General features: G+C 34.0%; 4 protein-coding genes across 11 annotated transcripts; 3 read left to right on the top strand and 1 right to left on the bottom strand.

Annotated features, from left to right (window-relative positions):
* The first annotated feature begins 566 nt into the window (after positions 1-566).
* LOC110810497 (agamous-like MADS-box protein AGL62) lies at positions 567-1,377 on the top strand. Its single transcript, XM_022036700.2, has 2 exons — positions 567-890; positions 973-1,377. The coding sequence occupies exons 1-2, from the start codon at positions 570-572 to the stop codon at positions 1,375-1,377; spliced, it is 726 nt and encodes a 241-aa protein (XP_021892392.1). The 5' UTR covers positions 567-569.
* Positions 1,378-8,085: 6,708 nt separating this feature from the next.
* Positions 8,086-9,346, top strand: LOC110810453 (uncharacterized). Its single transcript, XM_022036650.2, has one exon. It carries the CDS (start codon positions 8,390-8,392, stop codon positions 9,167-9,169), a length of 780 nt encoding a protein of 259 aa, XP_021892342.2. The 5' UTR covers positions 8,086-8,389; the 3' UTR covers positions 9,170-9,346.
* A 1,243-nt stretch (positions 9,347-10,589) lies between these two features.
* On the top strand, positions 10,590-12,978 carry LOC110810417 (AAA-ATPase At3g50940-like). The gene is made up of 2 exons (XM_088206325.1): positions 10,590-11,964; positions 12,236-12,978. The coding sequence occupies exons 1-2, from the start codon at positions 10,930-10,932 to the stop codon at positions 12,683-12,685; spliced, it is 1,485 nt and encodes a 494-aa protein (XP_088062451.1). The 5' UTR covers positions 10,590-10,929; the 3' UTR covers positions 12,686-12,978.
* A 490-nt stretch (positions 12,979-13,468) lies between these two features.
* Positions 13,469-19,482, bottom strand: LOC110810494 (bifunctional dihydrofolate reductase-thymidylate synthase 1-like). Of its 8 annotated transcripts, XM_088206317.1 has the most exons (14): positions 19,108-19,481; positions 18,404-18,501; positions 17,229-17,743; positions 16,755-17,154; positions 16,595-16,639; positions 16,329-16,394; positions 15,665-15,726; positions 15,504-15,578; positions 15,249-15,414; positions 15,017-15,140; positions 14,611-14,717; positions 14,270-14,461; positions 13,993-14,026; positions 13,469-13,705 (listed from the first exon to the last, which is right to left on the bottom strand). In XM_088206317.1, exons 3-12 carry the CDS (start codon positions 17,654-17,656, stop codon positions 14,351-14,353), a joined length of 1,584 nt encoding a protein of 527 aa, XP_088062443.1. In that variant the 5' UTR covers positions 17,657-17,743; positions 18,404-18,501; positions 19,108-19,481; the 3' UTR covers positions 13,469-13,705; positions 13,993-14,026; positions 14,270-14,350. The 8 variants fall into 8 exon arrangements, with proteins under 8 accessions (XP_088062443.1, XP_088062446.1, XP_088062442.1 ...); XM_088206320.1 differs by lacking the exon at positions 18,404-18,501 and having other exon boundaries at positions 13,469-13,694; XM_088206316.1 differs by lacking the exon at positions 18,404-18,501.
* Between the last annotated feature and the right edge of the window lie 239 nt (positions 19,483-19,721).

The following is a 19,721-nucleotide window of genomic DNA, read 5'->3' on the forward strand; positions in this document are numbered from 1 at the left end:
ATTAAAATTATCTTAACAAAAAAGACAAACATATCTTTACTAATGCAATAAAAGCCATCACATCGTTTTTTTTAATTGTGTAAATTATTGAGAAAAATGATTGAGTTATCACGTCTCCTAACAAGAGGCAAATAAGTAAAAGTAAAAGTGACTATCTTACCTTCTCAATCTCAAATTAGCATCTACAAGGAGAAGAAATATAAGTATATATAATGTAAAAAATGACAATTTTCAAGAAGGTTCTATTTTCATGTATATCTATATGTCTATGTACCTATATATGTTAATAAAAGAATGATTTGGCAAATTGTATAATAGTAAAATTTAACCTTTATTGTCCAGATTTTTCCTACCATGTATTTCAATATGGAGGAGATTCTCAATCAACTCTAAATAAGTAAGTCATTAAAAACAAGAAATCTACACAGGATGTCTACCCAAAGTGTTAATTCACAATCTTGATTTGAGTCTCCTATAAATATCACGTATTTCTCCCTATTTCTATACAAATTATTTCTCTCCATATCTTTTTTTTAATTTCTCTCTACACATATTCATTCCTTGTAACCATGGCGAGAAAAAGTAGGGGACGACAAAAGGTTGAGATGGTGAAGATGAACAATGAAAGCAATCTCCAAGTCACTTTCTCTAAACGTCGAGCCGGACTCTTTAAGAAGGCGAGTGAGTTGTGTACTCTATGTGGGGCTGATATTGCCATTATTGTTTTTTCACCTGGTCGGAAGGTCTTCTCTTTTGGCCATCCTAGTGTGGAAACTGTGGTGGAACGCTTCATTAGTGGTACTCCACCACAAGCCGCTTCTGGAACCATGAAACTCATTGAGGCTCATCGGAACGCTAGTGTTCGTGAGCTCAATATACAGCTCACTCAGGTTATTTTGATTTCTTTCCTTTCTAATATAATGTTTTCATTATAAACAATATATATTAATTCTACTATATATATATATATAGATTCAAAACCAACTTGAAACCGAGAAGAAGCGAAGTGAGGAGCTTAACCAAATGAAAAAGTCAAATGAGAGCCAATGTTGGTGGATGGCTCCTAAGGAGGATATGAGCTTGGCACAGCTTCAACAATTGAAGGCCTCTCTTGATGAGCTGAAGAAGAATGTGGCTAAGCATGCTGAAAAGATTCTGATTCATACCTCAAATAATCATCCTCATCTTCCCCTTCCTCATCCTCATCCTCATCATCACCATCATTCTCATCATCCGTTTTTCCTGGGAAGTTCTTCTAGTGGAGCATGTCTTCCATTTGAGACAAGACCTGTTGGATTCAATACTAGCGTTGTTCCATTCAATAATCCAAACATGATGCCTTCTGGATATCATGGATTTGGCCAAGGATTTTTCTAAGTGAATTTATGTTATTTATTTAAAATAGTATTTTAATTTATTCTACATAGTAAATGTCTCAGGATTGATCCTTAGGATATGTTCGATTTTAGGGTTTTAGCATCTAGTAAGAGTAAGGGTTTGGTCTAGAAAATAAGAGGTATTTTATTTTATGTTATTTGTTTAAGTATTTTGTAATCGTATTCAGTGATATTGCATTTTATTCTTAATATAATCTTTCTTTATTCAAACCCTTTGTGCTTGATATTATATATATATATATATATATATGTACTATTATATCTCAAAGATTCTATTATGCCAATTTTTTAATGTTATGTTCCGACACTATTAACTGCTACCTATATCACATGTGATACATATTAAGAAGCTAAAATGATTTATTGGTTTTGAATAAATGTGTTTAACTAATTTAATTTAATTTTTCCAATTATTTTTTTATATCCTATTACTCTAACCCCAGATCTAATACTTGTGACGATTTTATGTCTCACGAGATAAAATATTCACTACTTTTAAATTTTGGTGGTATGAATTGTATTCAAATTATGTTCCTACACAAGCAGATTTTAAAATAATTTTAACCATATAAATACATTTGTTAGGTAATCTTGCCATCAAATAAAATTAAAAGGTACATGCATGAGATGTATCCTATAACCATTTTTCTGGCAACTGTGAATGAATTGTCATGAGAAATTACAAACATGATATACGATTGACTCCAGGATATATATTAGCAACATTATAAAGATTACTCCAAAATGGTCTCTAAGTCTATTGTATAGTGAGTTATTTTCAACTTCTTGAGTTTTAAATTAGATTGTGTAGATTTCAAATATCATATACATTGATTCAATGAGAAATATTCATTGTAAACGGACGCTTTTATTAAGAGTTATGATATTTCTATGTTCTAACATTGACCGTTAGTTAATATTCATTGACTTATATTCTATTTTTTTGAATTTCCGTGTTAGACTTGTTTTCTTATCACATAAATATCAAAAAGTACACGGAATTAAAATTAAATTATTGCTCTAGACAATGTAAATATATAGTCTTTTAAAAATATTTTACTTTTGTGAGCAATGTGGCATGACTTTATTCCTATATAAACAATATATTGGATATTTTTTAAAATTCAAAATTTTTTTAAATAATCGCTTCAACTTTATTATTTAGTGTGATACGAATATCAAAAATCTTGTATTCAAACCCTAACAATTATCCTTCTTTCTTGTTAGTTTATTACACGAGATCGAATAAGTTTAAGAAATAACTTATTCAACTTTATTATTTAAAATATCTCGTACACTATTTATTTAAAATAAAATTGTCTAACACCTCCATACATTATACCATCATACATAATGTCTATCCCATAATAAGCACTTTCATATTCATATTCAAGTTGCGGGTACTCCGAAAAAATAATTATTGTCCTGGTGTCGCTTTAAAATTAAAATTAAAATTAAAATCAAAATTAGCAAAATATCTAAATTATGATGATGTTAAAGACAAATAATAATAGTAATAATAAGAAAAATCATAGAAATAATAATAATGATGATAATAAACCCGACCATGAACTAATTTAATTATTATTTGTCAAATTATATCGCCAATTTATCATCATTATCGTTATTAATTATGTATTCTTGTTTCTGAATTAATAAATATCTTTACATTTCAAAAAAAAAAAAGCTATAGTTTTTCAACACTCTATGTGCAAAAGCTATAATCTACATTGGACATGTAGCGCCCGGGAAAATGAAAAAAAAAAGGGGGGGGGGGGGGGGGGGGGGCTACATCAGCAGCCACGTCAGCAGACCCAGTCAGCAGTCCCGGCCAATCGGGACCTGCCACGTGGCAAGACCACGTCGATCCGGGACAGGCCACGTTGGCGATCCGCGTGTGCGCGATCGGACGGTTCAGATCAAGCGTGCGATCGGACGGCCCAGATTAAATCAAAATGGACGGCTGAGATCAAAAGGCAAAAGGGTATAAATAAGACCCCCACACCAGACTACAAAACCCTAGCCGCTTGCCCTCGCCGGAGAAGACGAACCAGAAGCCGGCCGCCGCCACCCGCCGCCGCACCGGAGGGATTTTCGACCGCCGATCGAGGTAAATTTCATACTCCCGACTCGTTTTTCCACGCTGATTTCCCCTGTGACCAAATCGGAGCTAAAATCCCGGCCAAACAGCCGAAAAACACGGCCAAAACCCAGCGGCACTGCTATGCCCCTCCTCGGTTTTTGCCTCCGATGAGGCCCTTCCCGGCCTCCGTTTAATGCAATTTTTATATCACCGTGATCACCATTCTTTTCTCTATAGGTTGATCAGAGCCGAATCACCAAAACACGAACTTCACCGGAGAGCCGCCACACCCGAGAACGCCGCCGCCGGTAAGCTTCGGTTTTCCGTAATTTTTTGGCCCCCCCGAGGGGCCTAGAGTTGTTTAATCGCAAGGATCGATGCAAGTGTGGCCGAATTCGGCCGAAAACGGCCAAACCGAGGCGAATCGCCGCCGCAAGTGGCGGCACCGTCGCCGGAGCACGGCGGAGCTGCCGTGCCGGAATTGCGATATTGGCCGAAAGGGGCCCTGGGCCTAATTTGGGATTTTTTTGGAACATGTGCAGGTACCAGTAGTGCATTTCAGTTCCCCGGGAAAAATTCAAGGAAAATTAGGAACAGCCTGTAGGCGCACTGTGAAGCCGTGTTCGAACCCCGAAACGAGTAAGGACCCCTCACCCTATTTCCTATCACGGTATTAAAGTTCAATAATGATAAAACGGTATTTCTTGAATCAACGAATGTGTGAAATTGCTTAAGGTCGCTAATGGAGCCCGAGTCTAGTGTGTTTGTCAGTTAACTGTTATTTGGCCTGTTTTACAGTTTTAAATGCAGTATGAGATTTGATGTTTTCATTTTATAGTTTCGTGTGCATATTTTACTGTTTTATTGATTATGGATTGAATGACTGGGATATTGATGCTGTATGTTGTCTGTTTGGCGTAAATTACCGTTTTGTTTGTTTGTATGTGGATTGATGATGCTGACTGAGGAAAAAGAGAATGAAAGATTATGTAAATGAGTAATCGTATAATGTGGTCAGCCTGACTAGATATCCTGAGAGATGGTGGACGGACTGGGTCCGTAGGGAACCCTACCGGGATTGTGGTCTCCCATACCGGACGGGGTATGGAGATCTTATGTGTTTTGGCGCCCATACCGGACGGGGTATGGGGACGGCCCGTTTCACCCTCATACCGGACGGGGTAATGAGGTTTATAGTTTTGGTGCCCATACCGGACGGGGTATGAGGACGGCCTTGGAATATGATTTCAAGCGTTAAGGGTTAACGGGTAGCGGGACCCCTATGGATCCCCATGGATACTAGTGGGCTGGTAAATGAGGAAAACATATTGTGTAACGATTGAATTACGAAAGGCTTGATAAGTATTATGTTATACAGTTTATATATGATTTCATGATGATGATGATATTATTGCTTTCGTATATTGTTTTATGAATTTCACCAAGGTAAGTGAATGGTAAAGGTTTTATTATTGATGAAAGGATTTGTTGTAAATTATGCTCTATTGGTCTTTTTGTGTTTTCTACCCACCTTTACCTCCGTGACGGTGAGATATCGTAATGTCTTTATTGGGCTAGTGTAGCTCATTCCTTATTTAATCATTTCAGATCAGGAAGACATTGTTCCCGAGCCGGTTCCGCAGGAGGACGACGAAGGGGACGCCTAAAGACTCCATAGTCATATTCGTAGCTTTTACTTTCAAGTCTTTCCTTTAGGTAGTTTGATCTTTTATATTGTGAGCACGTTTTTGGTTTTAGTGTAAGGGATGTTAATCGAATTTTTGACTTCGCTTCCGCATTTGATATTTTTAATATACATTCCATTTTAAATTTTCAGGACCGTTACAAGACATGCTTATTAGATCTTAATCTTATACTTGTCTTAATCTGTTCTGGTAAATTTTTAAAATTTATGCAGATTCAACTTAATATATATATGTATTATTTGAATGGTCACTCAAGGTAAAAGTTATATAGCTTAAAAATATTTAACATCGAATAAGCTATTTCGTTACCTTACATGTTAAATTTCAAGAAGTTTAATATCGTATTTAAATTGTAAAGATTTTGAAAACTTCTATTATCGTAAATTTATTCTTTTTTTTTCAGTGAAATCATTTTTCTTAAATCTTAATTTGAATTTTAATTTGAAGACATATTTGTTTTAATATTATCATATATCTCAAAAAATTCAGTTAATTTTTCATGATTAAATATCATATTATTATTGGTATATAAGTTTTACCTAAATAATAAAAATATTTTACTTCCTTATTATAACCATATGACAAAAAGATACCCTTAATTAAGAATATAATTTTATTAAATATTTACTTCATACAAAACAAAGTCCCCAACTTCATCAATTCTTCCTTTAGTTGTTGCCAATCATATAAATATATGTGTGTGTATATATATATATATATATATATATAATATAGAAACATGCTAGTAAACTTACATATTTATATATAGCATATAAACTTACATTAAAAAAATATAATCATTAAGTTAGTGCGTTATAAAATATAATTTATTAATCAATCAACTTTTATTTAGGTTTAATCAACCAACTTAAGTTATAAATCAGAAGAATCTCAATTGAGGAAAACCAAGCAGGGCAGTCATTTTCCTTGAATATATACATATATATACATATATATATATTGAATATACAAAATCAATTGAGAATTATCACATCTTAATTTTATAATATTTTAAAATAAAATTAATATATAAACTGTTGATTATCTACTCCTTCTCTATATCTCATTTATTATATAATTTTTAAAAAAAAAAAATACAAAGTACGAAATTTTTTTTAATTTTATAAAATTTTTCTCTGTGTAAATTAATTTTTATGTTATATTTATATAACTATAAAAAAATATTCTAAAACTGTATTTTGTACATAATATAAGCTGAAAATCTAGTTTAATATTAATTTATTTAATAAAACTTGAAAATCACAAATATAAAAATTATTTAGAAATATTGATTCTATCCCTTTGGATAAGTTTTTATATAATATATCTCTTTATTATCTAACAAAATACTCAAGAAAACCTCTAAAACATCTATTAGTTATGTAATTAATCCTAATTTTTTCTTAAATAATATATAAATCAACCCACTTTTTCATATATATATAAAAAAATTGTGTGATTAATCTAGCTTAAAAGAAGAACTTGTTTAATTGTGTGATTAATCTTTAAAGTAAGATGTAATTAGTATCTAATTTTTTGAGGTGAAAAAAATTCCACCTCCAAAAAATATCTACTAAATCTTGATTAATCTACGATTAAAATTACTTTCATAAGAAAACCTTATTCCAATTCTTCTTCTTCTTCTTCTTATATATATATATATATATATATATATATATATATATATGGATTAATTAGAAGCTAAGCTTAATTTTTTCAAACAAACATTCCTAAGTTGCCATGTGTAAAACAAAAGTCTTAAAGCAAATTAAATACCATTAAACTCTTTATATTTATATATATATATAAAGATGGCATAATCCATTACTACTACACTAATAACTACAATTATTGATGGGAGAGTTAAATAAAATGCATAAATCAGTTAAAAAGGTTTAAAGCTTTATCAAAAGAGAAAAATAATTATAATAAAGCTAAATTAAGTTGGGTATATGTATATGTATATGTATATATATATATATGTGTGTATATATATATCTGTGGGCTTATTATAAAAATTAAAAAAAGAAAAGTGTGGGGTATGTGGCAATACTTAGTGAAGAAGGAAATGTGAGGGAGTAGAATCCAAAATTAAAATGGCTTCTGGTTGTTGTCTTAATGTGCCACGTGTCATGCTTTGATTGGAGGTTCCGTAGAACAGTCATTATCGGCCAGGTAGTTTATCTGGTTAGTTAATGATTGTTGAACATGAAAATAAACTTCCTCAATCTCTCAGTTTATGAACAGATTTTTTTTTTTTTTTTAATAGAAATTATTTTTTAAATATAACGTAAAATATATATATATTATTTTTAGGTTAGATAAAAATTCCAACTTCAAATTTTTTTTAAATTAAAATTTGAATAGTATTTTATCCAATAAATGAGATTGTAATTTTTTTTTTGTTATTATATTTTTTTTTTGCTAAATCAATTTTAATAAATGAATAATAATAAATTTATTTTATAAAGAGGTAATTCCAAATTTACCCAAAGAAAAATGTTAGGTATAAGTGCTTTTTGGGTTTTGGAATTTGTTTAGAAAAGAAAATTTGTACTGTAAAAAGTTAGATCTGATTGGATGCATGCATGGAAAAATGCTATTCAACAATGGCCAAAAAGTACTTTTGATGCTACTGAGAATAATAGAAGATGAAAGGGTAGTAAGCCTTATGCCTGTGAAAATTATACACACCACTTGCATATATATATATATATATATATATATATAGACATATATATATTTAATAAAGTCAGGAAGAAGAATATTATGTCTTTTCTTTTTTAAAGAAAAGTATTATATAATTGAAATTTGGAAAATAAGATAAAATAAAATAGTATTTATGTTTGATGGGCTATAAATAGCAAATCTATGCAATCTAGACATTCAATACATATACATATACATATATTCTTCAAGTATTCCAAACTGTTAAATGAAAAACAGAGCTTACTCTGTTTTACTCTCTGTTTCTCTTCGTTAGGACTTCACTGTCCTTTCTTTTCTTTTCCATGATCCTAAACACAACTACTCTGTTTTCTATTCCCACAGTTTCCCTATTTCTTCTTTTGAGAGAGAGGGCTATTGCGGTAGTTTCGGGAAATAGCGGGTTTGGTTTCCAGTGACAAGAAATCGAACCATTTCCCACTGAGTTCCAGTCAAATCTCTCTGTTTTTTTTTTTTCTCTCTCTCTTGGTTTTCGAATGGATCCGTTTAAGCTCCGGAAGGTCAAAGTTGATAAGGCAAATGCAATCCTAAAGTATCGGAGGCTAAGGCAGATCACACACTTGTTCAGATTAGTTGAAATATGTGCTGTTCTGGTTTTGATTTCGAGGCTCTCCGCTCACCTCCCAGATGCTGTCAAGAACTCCGGTGAGTATTTCCGGGACTTATCTGTCATCCTAGCAAGCCCGCGCTTTGTGTTCATTCTCGGAAACTTGATTGTCATCATTCTTTTTGCAAAGTCTGGTCAGTTTTCCGGCCAAGATTCTGCTATGCGAAGTTCGAGCTTCGATTTATATCAAGAGTTTGTCAAAAAAAGTGAAAGGAGGCACGGTATCCATCGAGACGTGGTTAGATACAGAGAACAGCAGAGTATAACCGAAACAAAAAACAGAGAAAAACAGAGAACTTCTGAAGCGAAACAGGGAGAAACACAGAGTACGTGTGAAGAAAAAAACAGAGAAAAACAGAACATATTTGAAGAAAGAGTTGTTGCTAACACTGTCTCTGCTTCCAGAGAGATCAAGAGTTACCAAAGAACTCGATCCGAGAATCTCAGGCATGTGACTTTCGAAAATTTTGCGCAACTAAGGCGATCACAGACAGAGAAGTTCACGGAAAGCTCTGAGTCTAATATGAAACTGGTGAATATCTCGTACCCGGAAGACTCAATGAGCAACGAAGAGTTCCGAAACAAGGTGGAAGAATTCATCGCAAGGCAGAAAAGGTTTCGGAAGGATGAAGAGTACTCTGTTATCTAGAGAGCTCTAAGTGTCTGTATGTACATGTAAAAAATCATGTAGTACATAAGATGGAAATTATCAAACAGTTTTTGTTTCCAAAAAATTTACTGCCTCTGTCATTCTATAAACACTAATGTGTTAAATATAAAGAACTCTGTAATTTTATGTAGATAATAAATTTGGCTATTTCTCTCATTATCTTAAACGTTTGAAAAAGTCGTCTTTTACACAATTGGATTCTGTTCTGTATTCCGATTCACGTACTAATTCTTTTCGCGCACGAGAGAAAGAGCACTATAACATAATAAAAATAAAAAATTTGATCTTTTTTACCGTTCGTAGTTATTACATAAGTAACAAAAAAAAAAAAAACAAAGGGATGTAGGAAAATTTTTTTATCCAAATTCAGATTATGCAGAAAAGTAATGTCCTTTACGCGTGGCCAAGTTCCAGGAATCTTAGCCAATTTTCTGAGATGCCCCATTTCCTAGATAGGAGAATGTATGGCAAATCAGATGAGCTAGGAAGAATGAATTCTAAAAATCTTGTGCTCACAAAATCATAATATACTTTGATGCTAATTGCCAGTTAAGGTCATTGAAACTTGAGACATGAATCTTAAGCAGAGCATAAAACAGAGAAAGTTGGGTTTTTTAAAACATATATATATATATGTGTGTATAATATATACAATATATATGTCTGAAAAAGCATCTCAAGTTTATCTCAAGTATTTGTCTAATCTCTCAAAAAATACCCACAAAAAAATAGAAAGTTGAAGGTGTATTTTATGGGATACCTCTGCTCTGATTCTATATATATATATGAAATATATTCATGGTGACTAGGTAATTGCTGTCATTCACTAGAAGAAACAGGCATCAGTTCCAAGTTCTTTTCCACTTGCAAATGGATTATTATTTATTTAAATTGTTCTTTTCTTTAATTCATTTGATGTGGATAATGCTCTAATGCATTATTAGCATTAAGCAGATACTATATGTATATATATATATAGATGTGCGTGTGTATGCATGTGTGCGTGTGTGTGTGTGTGTGTGTATAGGTTGAAACTGTTGGTGGGTTTCGGATTAGTTTTCTTTTCTCAGTTGGGTTTTTCTGTTCGTTTCATTTTTCCCTTATGAAAGTTCAATAATTATTTCTAACATTTTTTTTTTCTTTTTCATTTAATGATTGGATGGTACGTGTTTGTTTCAGAAACTAAATGCAAAAAAGAAGAGGAAAAATAAGCTATTCGGATTAAGCTTTAGTTACACGCAAACTGAGAATTTTAAATATATATATATATATATAGAAAGCAATAAAATATCATTAACAAATAAATAATTATAAAAATATAGAATTTATAAGTCAACAAGTCAACTTTCTTCCTAATTGGTTCAAAATATTTGACTTGCAGCAACAGGGCCACTGCAAGACCAAGACTTTAATTTCTCTGCAGAAACTACCCATTTTCTTCCCACTTTCTCTCAGTTTCCCAGTAGCCAATCACCACCCACCACCATCGCTTCAAAAACCATACGGTCTATTTCTGCTCAACCTTCAACTATTTCAATAGTTTATAATCAAGTAGCTCTTTGATCCTTTAAACACCTCCATTTTAGTAGTACGTCCTCTCTATTTTCTCACTCACCAAAACACTTCCCGTGACCACCAGGTATAACCCATCAAAACTCCATATACCCACCAATTTACAGCAAAAAATAAGTAAACCCAGTTTAAAAGAAGTCAACCCAGTTTAAGAAGCACCAAAAACCATGTTGTTGTCTGCAGATAGCTCCCAGCTCCCCTCCGCCAAATCCATAATCTCCGCCGCAGCCTCAGTTGCAGCAACCGCCGTGCTCATCCGATCAATCGCACAGGACTACGTTCCCCACGAGCTTCGTGACTACATTTTCTCCAAGCTCAGAGGCTTTTTTTCCTCTTTCTCTTCTGATCTGACCTTGACCATCGAAGAATACGACGGTCTTAACAACAACCACCTCTTCACGGCGGCGGAGCTTTTCCTCGAGTCCATGATCTCGCCGGAGGCAAAGAGAATCAGACTCTCAATGCCCAAAAAAGATAACACGTTTTCACTTTCTCTAGAAACAAACGAGGAGATAATTGATACCTTCAATGGGATTAAGTTGAAATGGAAGTTTATATCCAAACAGGTACCTTCAACTTTCGTTAATGGCCCAGATCCGTACAATCCCGTAATGAAATCCGAGCTCAAGTTCTTCGAGTTACGATTCCACAAGAAACACAAGGACATGGTTTTAACCAGATACATTGAACACGTCTTGATGAAGTCCAAACAAGTGACAGAAGAGAAGAAGATATTGAAAATTCATACCCTGAGACACGACAGGTTGCATAGGAGAGGAGGGGATGTTTGGCAATCGGTTAATCTGGATCACCCGGCAAGATTCGAAACGTTGGCTATGGATGCAGAGGTGAAGAAAACGATAATGGAGGATCTTGAGAGATTTGTAAAGAGAAAAGAGTACTATAGGAAAGTGGGCAAGGCTTGGAAACGTGGGTATTTATTGTTTGGACCACCAGGAACTGGAAAATCGAGCTTGATTGCTGCAATGGCGAATTATCTGAATTTTGACATTTATGATTTAGAGTTGACTGATCTTAGAGGCAATGCTGAATTGAGGAAGCTGTTGATTTCAACAGCGAATAAATCCATATTGGTTGTGGAAGATATTGATTGCTCTATTGAGTTGCAGAATAGGATTGAACCAGCCGGAGCTATGAATCCTTCGAGAGTTTATGCAGGATTTAACCAAGGAAACCAGCCGGTAAAAGAACTCAAAGCTCATAATTATTTGAAAAACTTTGTTTAGTGATTGGATTATTAAGAATATGTCCAATGCAATTCAATTCCTATTGTTTTACCTTTCAATCACTAAACTTTGTATGAAATTTTATAAATGATCTAAGAATTGAAAAATGAAAACAAAAAACAAACAAATAAGAATTGATTTAGTGATTGGAAGGTAAAAGAACAGCAACTGAATTGCACCAGACATATTCTTACTAGAATTTGCTAACACAATTAAAATATTTTAGGTTACTCTATCAGGATTACTGAATTTCATTGATGGATTATGGTCGAGCTGCGGGGACGAGAGGATTATTGTATTCACCACGAATCACAAAGAGCGACTTGATCCAGCTCTGTTACGTCCTGGTCGAATGGACGTGCACGTCCACATGTCCTACTGCACCCCGTGCGGGTTCAAAATGCTGGCCTCCAACTACCTCTGCATCACAGACCACTGGCATTTTTCGGAGGTCGAAGACTTGTTGGTGGCAGCCGAGGTGACTCCGGCAGAAGTAGGCGAGCAGCTGATGAGGAGTGAGGTGCCTGAAATTGCTCTGGGAGGTCTCATTGAGTTCCTAGAGGGCAAAATAAGAGAGCTTGAAGCAAAAGCTCCAGAAGGAGAAGCAGAAAAAAAGCAGGAAGGAGAAGCTGAAAAGGAGGAAGAAGAAAATGGAATGGAAGCAAAGAACGAGTAATTTAATAAGTTGACCTGTCAAAGTAATGTTAGAGAGGTAAGGGAGGTTCTAGGAGAAGTTAAAATGTAAATAGATATATATATATATATACATATTGGGGGCATACAGTAATAATGGTGGGTATCTGTGGGGATACAGATGCTTTAAAAATATAAGCAATTTTTTATGTTAGTGGGTTGGGATAAAAGAGATGATAATGTTAAAGATCCGGGTATCATAACAGTTTCTTATCTACACTAAGTAACTTAATATAGCTAATCTATCTTTTTATAATATAATGATATTTTGTTCAAGATTTGTTTTTTTAAAAATTGTACTTTTAAGATGTATTCATAGTGTGTATATACGGTTACTTAAATATAAATAAAGACAAAAAAATCTAAAATATGTTAAAACGGTTCTTTCATTTTTTTTTTATTTTTTTTTTCATATTATGTACACAGATAGACAATGAAGAAAGCAAAGTTTCATGTAAGTTCTTTATTAGAATGAGAGAAACTGCACATCCTCTTCAGTCTAAATGTCTAACAAAAATAAAGCAATTTTATACTGATAATCTCTCGTATAAACTATGAAATTGTAAGGTATGTAAGTCAGCATATCATACCACCATGCACCCAAACAAATCAAAATCAAACTAATAACCAACATTCTAATTTCTGAAGGAAATCATTTCGAGCATCTGACTACAGATGAAAAGTAGTTGATCAAATGAACGGGCATTGCATCAAGAGAAAATTGTCAGCATAACTCTCTCAACACATCATACCAAAGCTGTAGCAGTTTTAGAATGTCAGCCTCATATCATCATCATTAGAAAAGAAATGATTCCAAAAGTAAAAGATACAACCATATAATCCTGAATCACCTTAGAACCACCAAATCTGGAACTAAAGGATTCCCATTTACTACATAAATAAAGTTTTTAACTGTATCCAACAACTACCAAATCTTTATTTGGATGTTTGTATGCAACTCTATATCAACAAAAAGTCTCCGGTAGCTACACCTGAAACATTACTGAAAACCAAGGCTTCAGTATGCCTGAGCAACATAAAGCACAAAATAAATCCCTAAAATACAAGAATGCAATGCTTTTTTCCATTTAATATTCGATTTGCTACCAAAAATAGAAGTGCTATCCTATAAGTTATAGACCCGCGATTGCTACCGGTGCCGGTTTAATTCCCATTTTATTCTTCAATTCTGATTTTCATTTTAGTTTAATATGCATAAGAGCTTTTTTTTTATCAGAAAAAATATGGATAAGAACATAACTCTTGTATTTTGATTATAATTGCCCCTACCTCAAATTTCTTCGCGGTAGAATTCAGTCTCCATCTTAAAAGGTAAGAATTGAATACCCATCATCCAAAAATTTAAAATGGGTTAGCAGGAAGTCAAATACAACAAATTATGTTTTAGTTATACATACTAATACTAATATGAAATTTATAACTACAAATTGAATATGACATAGACCAAAAGAAACCTAACTGGTAACTAAACCGTCCGTCGAATCACTAAGAGATTACATGCACATAGCAAAAGTAATTTATTGAAGAAAGACATGTAATCACGTACCTGCCTCAAAACTGAGAACAAATATCTCCTAGTAGAGATCAGAGTCCTTGAGCTCACCCAAAACCTATAAAAGAAAGCTCTCTACACCGCCATTTTCATTTCTATTTTCTGATGAGGATCATAACCTATGAGCTTGAAATCAGTCGCCACAAAAGAATCAATGTTTTTCTTTTCTGGATTGATCTTCAAAATCTACATTAAAATGAAGGTTGGAAAGTATAGAATAACCAATTATAGAAGAAAATAATAGAAAACCATGGTACACTATAATCTATATAAATGAGTACTATGCAATAGACCAAATGGTAATCAAACATGGTTCCTGTCTACTTCCCACTCACTGGAAAAGGCTTTGGAAGGTTCTGAAGCTGCTCCTGCAAGGGCCTGACATGATTGCTGTAAACATGAGTATCCCCAATAACATGGACCAAATCACCTGGTCTGAGATCTGAACAATATAGAGGATGGTTACTTGCAGGTTCCAAATAGAAAAAAGGTTATACTTACTATCTTCCATCCATTTATCCATATTTTTATTAACATATCTCTTCCAGGCTACCCAAATTCTGGTACATTTTTCTTAAAGATTATATCAAACAGCTCCTCTGTTTCATCCTTGCTAGCGCAGTATTCCTATTCCAACCAGACTGACTCTTCAGATGTCAATAGATAACAGCATCATATAGACTACAGAGCAATCAAAGCCATTAAAGACCTATGTACTTATTTTTTGGGAAGATAACATACCACAAACATGAGCAATAATGCAAGTTAGGAGTGCATAAGAGGCGATATTAAATGGTACACCCAGGCCCATGTCTGCTGAGCGCTGATACATTTGGCATGATAACTCCCCATTGGCGACATAAAACTGCAAAAAAAAAAATATTACTCCAAAAAATTGGTAGTTACTTTTTTTTAGATAAAAGTAAAAAAATGGTAGTTTCAATAAGAAAGCATTAGCTATATTGATAAAAACCTGTGCAAACATGTGGCACGGGGGAAGTGCCATCAATTTGAGATCAGAAGGATTCCAAGCTGAGAGAACTATCCGACGATCATTTGGATTATTCTTGATTTTATCGATAATATCTAACAACTGATCAAATCCTTGACCTGTATAGTCCGCATGCATATCAGTGTACCTGGGAATTACAAAAGATAGGTAAAATTTTAGTTTGATATTTCCATTATTTCACCAAACCTTAACATAATAAAGAATTTAGTCAATCACCTAGCACCAAAGTGTCTCCACTGAAACCCATATATGGGCCCTAGGTCACCTTCCTCTCTCTCTTTCAACCCAATACTGGAATTAAGAGACAAATATTAGCTAGAACTAAATATGTCACAGCATTTTTGTATGAAAAAATAGATAATCACAATCCAACTTGCCTATCAAAATATTCTCTGGATGCATTGCCATCCCATATATGGATGCCCTTTTCCTGAAGGACCTGTCAATTATACCAACTTCTAGAATGTAGATCATATAGACTTCATCTACAACTACATTAATGAGATGACAGGGCACCTAACAAGTAACATGGATGAGGTTACCCTAATTTTTGAAGAAACAACAGATTAAGTAGGATACATACTAGAAATAAATTTATTATAAAATTTTAAAAATTCAAACCTTAAAAATCCTCAAGAAAGAACTGGCATACAACTAGCTGTACTGAACATCTCCAGTTAAATTTGAAAATTCTCTTTAAGAGTAACAAACACAATCCATGCATAAAGATATTAAAACAAGGCATCATTACATTCACTACATTCTCTTAAAGCAAAACAGATGACTGATTTTCTGGTGAAACAGTTAGCTTTCTGAGCAAGAACAGGTGAACTGAATTACACATATGTATAGTTCACATGAGATGGAAGAGTGTGAGAGGAGAGATTTGAATAAAAAAGAACCAAACACTTTCAACCTTTAAACCTTGTTTACACTCCTTGATCCAAAAAGCTCCCTACATGTTTGGAGCTATGATCCTAGAGTGTGCTCACTTCTGAAAAAGAAAAGATAGAACTATAGATAGATAATAATAAAGTTTACCTTTGCATTAGTCGAACCACTTATGAACCAAAGAAGTTCCTCAACAACACCTCGCCAAAACACTTTCTATAAACCAAACGAGAATAATATATGTCAACCTATATATCAAATAAATAAAAGGTTTTCCTTTTAACAAATTGTCATCATGATAAACAAAGAATTATTATTTAGTCCAAGGGGAAAATGGAAAAGAATACAGAAGAAGCTAACTATTACATGGCAGAAATGAAGAGGATGGAGGGATATGGTTGTAAAGGCATAAATACCTTAGTTGTAAGAAGTGGAAAAGTACTCCGCAAATTGAATCGCATCTGACATGAAATGAGCTTGTTAGCAGTCAAAATAGGAACCATGTAACTCAAGCATACTTCTGAAGAAAAAGTTACAAAACTAGATAAAGCCTAGATAATCTAAGTTCCAACTGACCTGGCAACCAAATTTCGACAAAGTACCAGTTCCCGTCCTGTCATCTTTCAGAGTCCCATTTGATATGATGTCTTGAACCAATTTTAGATACAAGTATTCCTCATGTCTCTCAAAAATCATCTTGGGCAAGAAAGAAAACTTCTTTATCTCAAACTTAGATGATTCTGACCAACTATCAAAGCTGAGCCCATTATTCTGACCAGGGATATCAACCGCAGAACTTCGTACACGAACGTAAGTCGTGAAGCAAAATCGTATATCGTTCTCCACAATAGGAAACGATGAGTACCATGGCTGATACACAGAAGTATCAATTGTAGGTATAAATGTATCACAAGCGATGGTTGTCTCAATTTCGGTTATGTGGATAGCATCACAGCTAGGTGCATTGATAGTTTCCCTGTACAAAAGGATAATAAACATAAAGAAAGAAAAATGAGATCCTCAAAGAAGTAATAAAAAAGAAGTGCACACCTTAATATCTGGCCTCCTCCGATAACAAACACCTTCTCTATTGACAGACAGTAAGGAGATGCAGCTAATAATTCCAAAGCAGAAGTCATGCTGCTACAAATTACAACATTCTCAGCAGTGGCAATATCAAAACTCCCTGAGCGAGTAAGAACAACATTAAGTCGACCAGGCAGAGGTCGATGCTCAGTGGGAATACTTTCCCATGTTTTTCTACCCATTATAACAGCATTCTTCTTCCCAGATTCTGAGGTAGTTAAAGTAACATCCTTGAAAAATTTCAAGTCAGTAGGCAACCTCCATGGTAATTTCCCATTCTTACCAATACCCATATCGCTGGTTGCTGCTACAACAACTTGGTAAGTTCTCTGTGGATCTGGCTGTGTGCCAAAATTTCCATCAGGAACATTTGCCACAGTGTCTGCCGCCATCACTGCACTCAAACCTTGGGATAAACCTAACAATGATGGCGTGAAGTGAAAACTAAACTGCCAACTTTTGTGGACGGGCAGCACGACCTGAAATCAGCAACACGCTTTACTTTAAAGCAGAAAAGAGATATCATATTTTTTTCCTTGAAAATTGAAGACATGCACCACAACAAAGCAAATGAAAATAAAAAGAACAATGAATCATAAATAGAGACTTATAATATCTGAGATGTAAAAAGAATTTTACTAAAGAGACGTAGACTTAAATGGTAACTCCCCATTATTGGAAAACTCTGGAAATCCTATGAAATATTTGATTAAGTTTAGCAGACACGTCACCATATAACTCTAATGAAATAAGAGCTTCCAATCATGCTTCCGGTTTGGCTATCCAAAACTAAAGCAGCTGGAACTTCCAAAAAGGTTCAAATGAAAAAAGAAAGAACAACAAATCAAAAATTGAGACTTAAAAGCTCCGAAACGTAAAAGGAATGTCGCTAAAGATATGTAGACTTTAATGCTAACGCCCCATTATTTAGTGGACAAAACACCAGATAACTCCAATGAAATAAGGACTTTCAACCATGCTGCCGGTTTAGCTATCCAAAACTAAAGCAGCTGAAACTTCCAAAAAAATTAAATAAAAGAGGATATTACGCCTCGAGCTTCTGATCTTGACGGTTTACCAATATACACTCACTGCTATGTTGAACAAAACTGTGTTAAAGTACAAATGAGTATACTTACCTCAACTAGATGTCTCCTTGTCACCAGAATTAAGAATTCAATCTCACCTCCTCTTTTACTGTTTTACTCTCCTCTAGTTTTTATCAATCATACATTTCCTGCATGGCCTTAAAGTTGTGAATTGCAACTCTGGAATTCGCAACTATTTCTTTAGTAAAAGAAGAGCCCCTCCCTTCGTCCACTCCCAATCCACCGATCAACACGAGTTACAGAACAAGACTAAAATGAACTTTTACTCTCTGTTCGATCTTCTTATTCAATTTTTTTTTAAAAATAATCTTCTTATTTAATTTACTTGTCACCAAAAGATGGAAATAGAATATAAAGCCGAAAAAGTTTGGCGAATGAACAAAACTGACCCGAGCAAATTGTCAAAAGAAACTCTCATACAAGCATAAAGCCAAAAAGGCTAACCAGTTAACAAAAACAAAAAGAACAATTGTCAAAAGGGAGAAAACTCAAAACACATAACAATAACGACAATCTAATTGAAACAATGCATTCGACCAAAAATGCAGAGAAGAACCTTTAGAGCTCTCACCAGAGAACAAAAAATAGTTAAAAAATTCACATATCGGCGTCAAACAATCAAGATAGACAATCATGAAAGTTATAAATCAACCAAACCGTGAATCAGATAACAGCAAATACAAAGCAATTTCTTCACCAAAAAAAAGAAGTAGCGAAAAGGAAATGTTACCAACCGATCTGAAAATAGACCGTGAAATCTTGACGAATCGCTTTCACAATCCTCAGAAGAATAACACACTCGAGCTCAAATGGAAAGGAGGATTAGGGTTTGAGAGTGCAAATGCAAGCGAAAAGGAGCGAATTATTAGCCGAAGCGGAAGGAGAGAGCGAGTGTGTGCGTGAAGAAAACCAGAAGCTAAGCAAGTTTCTTCACTGACAATCTTCTTTTCCTTTTTCTTGTTTGGTTACTTTCTCTCTCTCTCTCTCTCTCTCTCTGATTGTGCGAAGAACAGAAAAAGAGAGAGAGATGGAAAAGAGCGAGAAAAACACAGACCGAGACTGCAAACAAAATCCAAAAACACGGTTGATGCGGACGCGGAGTGCCGCCAAGTCTAGTGCGTGCGTATATAACAATCCTATGGCTCTACCTGAATGCCCCTGATCTTTCGTTTATTTACTACTTTACCCTTTTGCCAGGTATATCATAAATTTTATGGATTTAATAAATTAATCAAATTTGCGGATTTTTAAATAATAACCCAATTAGTAGTGGTGCTTATCCGTGACATGATTAAGAGTGGGGTCTAAATTGAAATAGATTAATGTTGTTTTAATTTATTAATTTAAT

Source organism: Carica papaya, chromosome 6 (genome assembly GCF_054855325.1).
Source record: "Carica papaya isolate Zhongbai chromosome 6, ASM5485532v1, whole genome shotgun sequence".
Lineage (NCBI taxonomy): Eukaryota > Viridiplantae > Streptophyta > Magnoliopsida > Brassicales > Caricaceae > Carica > Carica papaya.

Bases quoted from the DNA above. Each gene is read 5' to 3' on its own strand.
- LOC110810497 (XM_022036700.2), top strand. From the start codon at position 570: ATGGCGAGAAAAAGTAGGGGACGACAAAAGGTTGAGATGGTGAAGATG. The intron at 891-972 runs GTTATTTTGATT...ATATATATATAG, and splicing joins TCAATATACAGCTCACTCAG to ATTCAAAACCAACTTGAAAC.
- LOC110810453 (XM_022036650.2), top strand. From the start codon at position 8,390: ATGGATCCGTTTAAGCTCCGGAAGGTCAAAGTTGATAAGGCAAATGCA.
- LOC110810417 (XM_088206325.1), top strand. From the start codon at position 10,930: ATGTTGTTGTCTGCAGATAGCTCCCAGCTCCCCTCCGCCAAATCCATA. The intron at 11,965-12,235 runs GTAAAAGAACTC...AAAATATTTTAG, and splicing joins TTAACCAAGGAAACCAGCCG to GTTACTCTATCAGGATTACT.
- LOC110810494 (XM_088206321.1), bottom strand. From the start codon at position 17,656: ATGGCGGCAGACACTGTGGCAAATGTTCCTGATGGAAATTTTGGCACA. The intron at 16,640-16,754 runs GTCAGTTGGAAC...ATTTCATGTCAG, and splicing joins TGTCGAAATTTGGTTGCCAG to ATGCGATTCAATTTGCGGAG. The intron at 15,727-16,328 runs GTAAACTTTATT...TATAATTGACAG, and splicing joins GTGGTTCGACTAATGCAAAG to GTCCTTCAGGAAAAGGGCAT.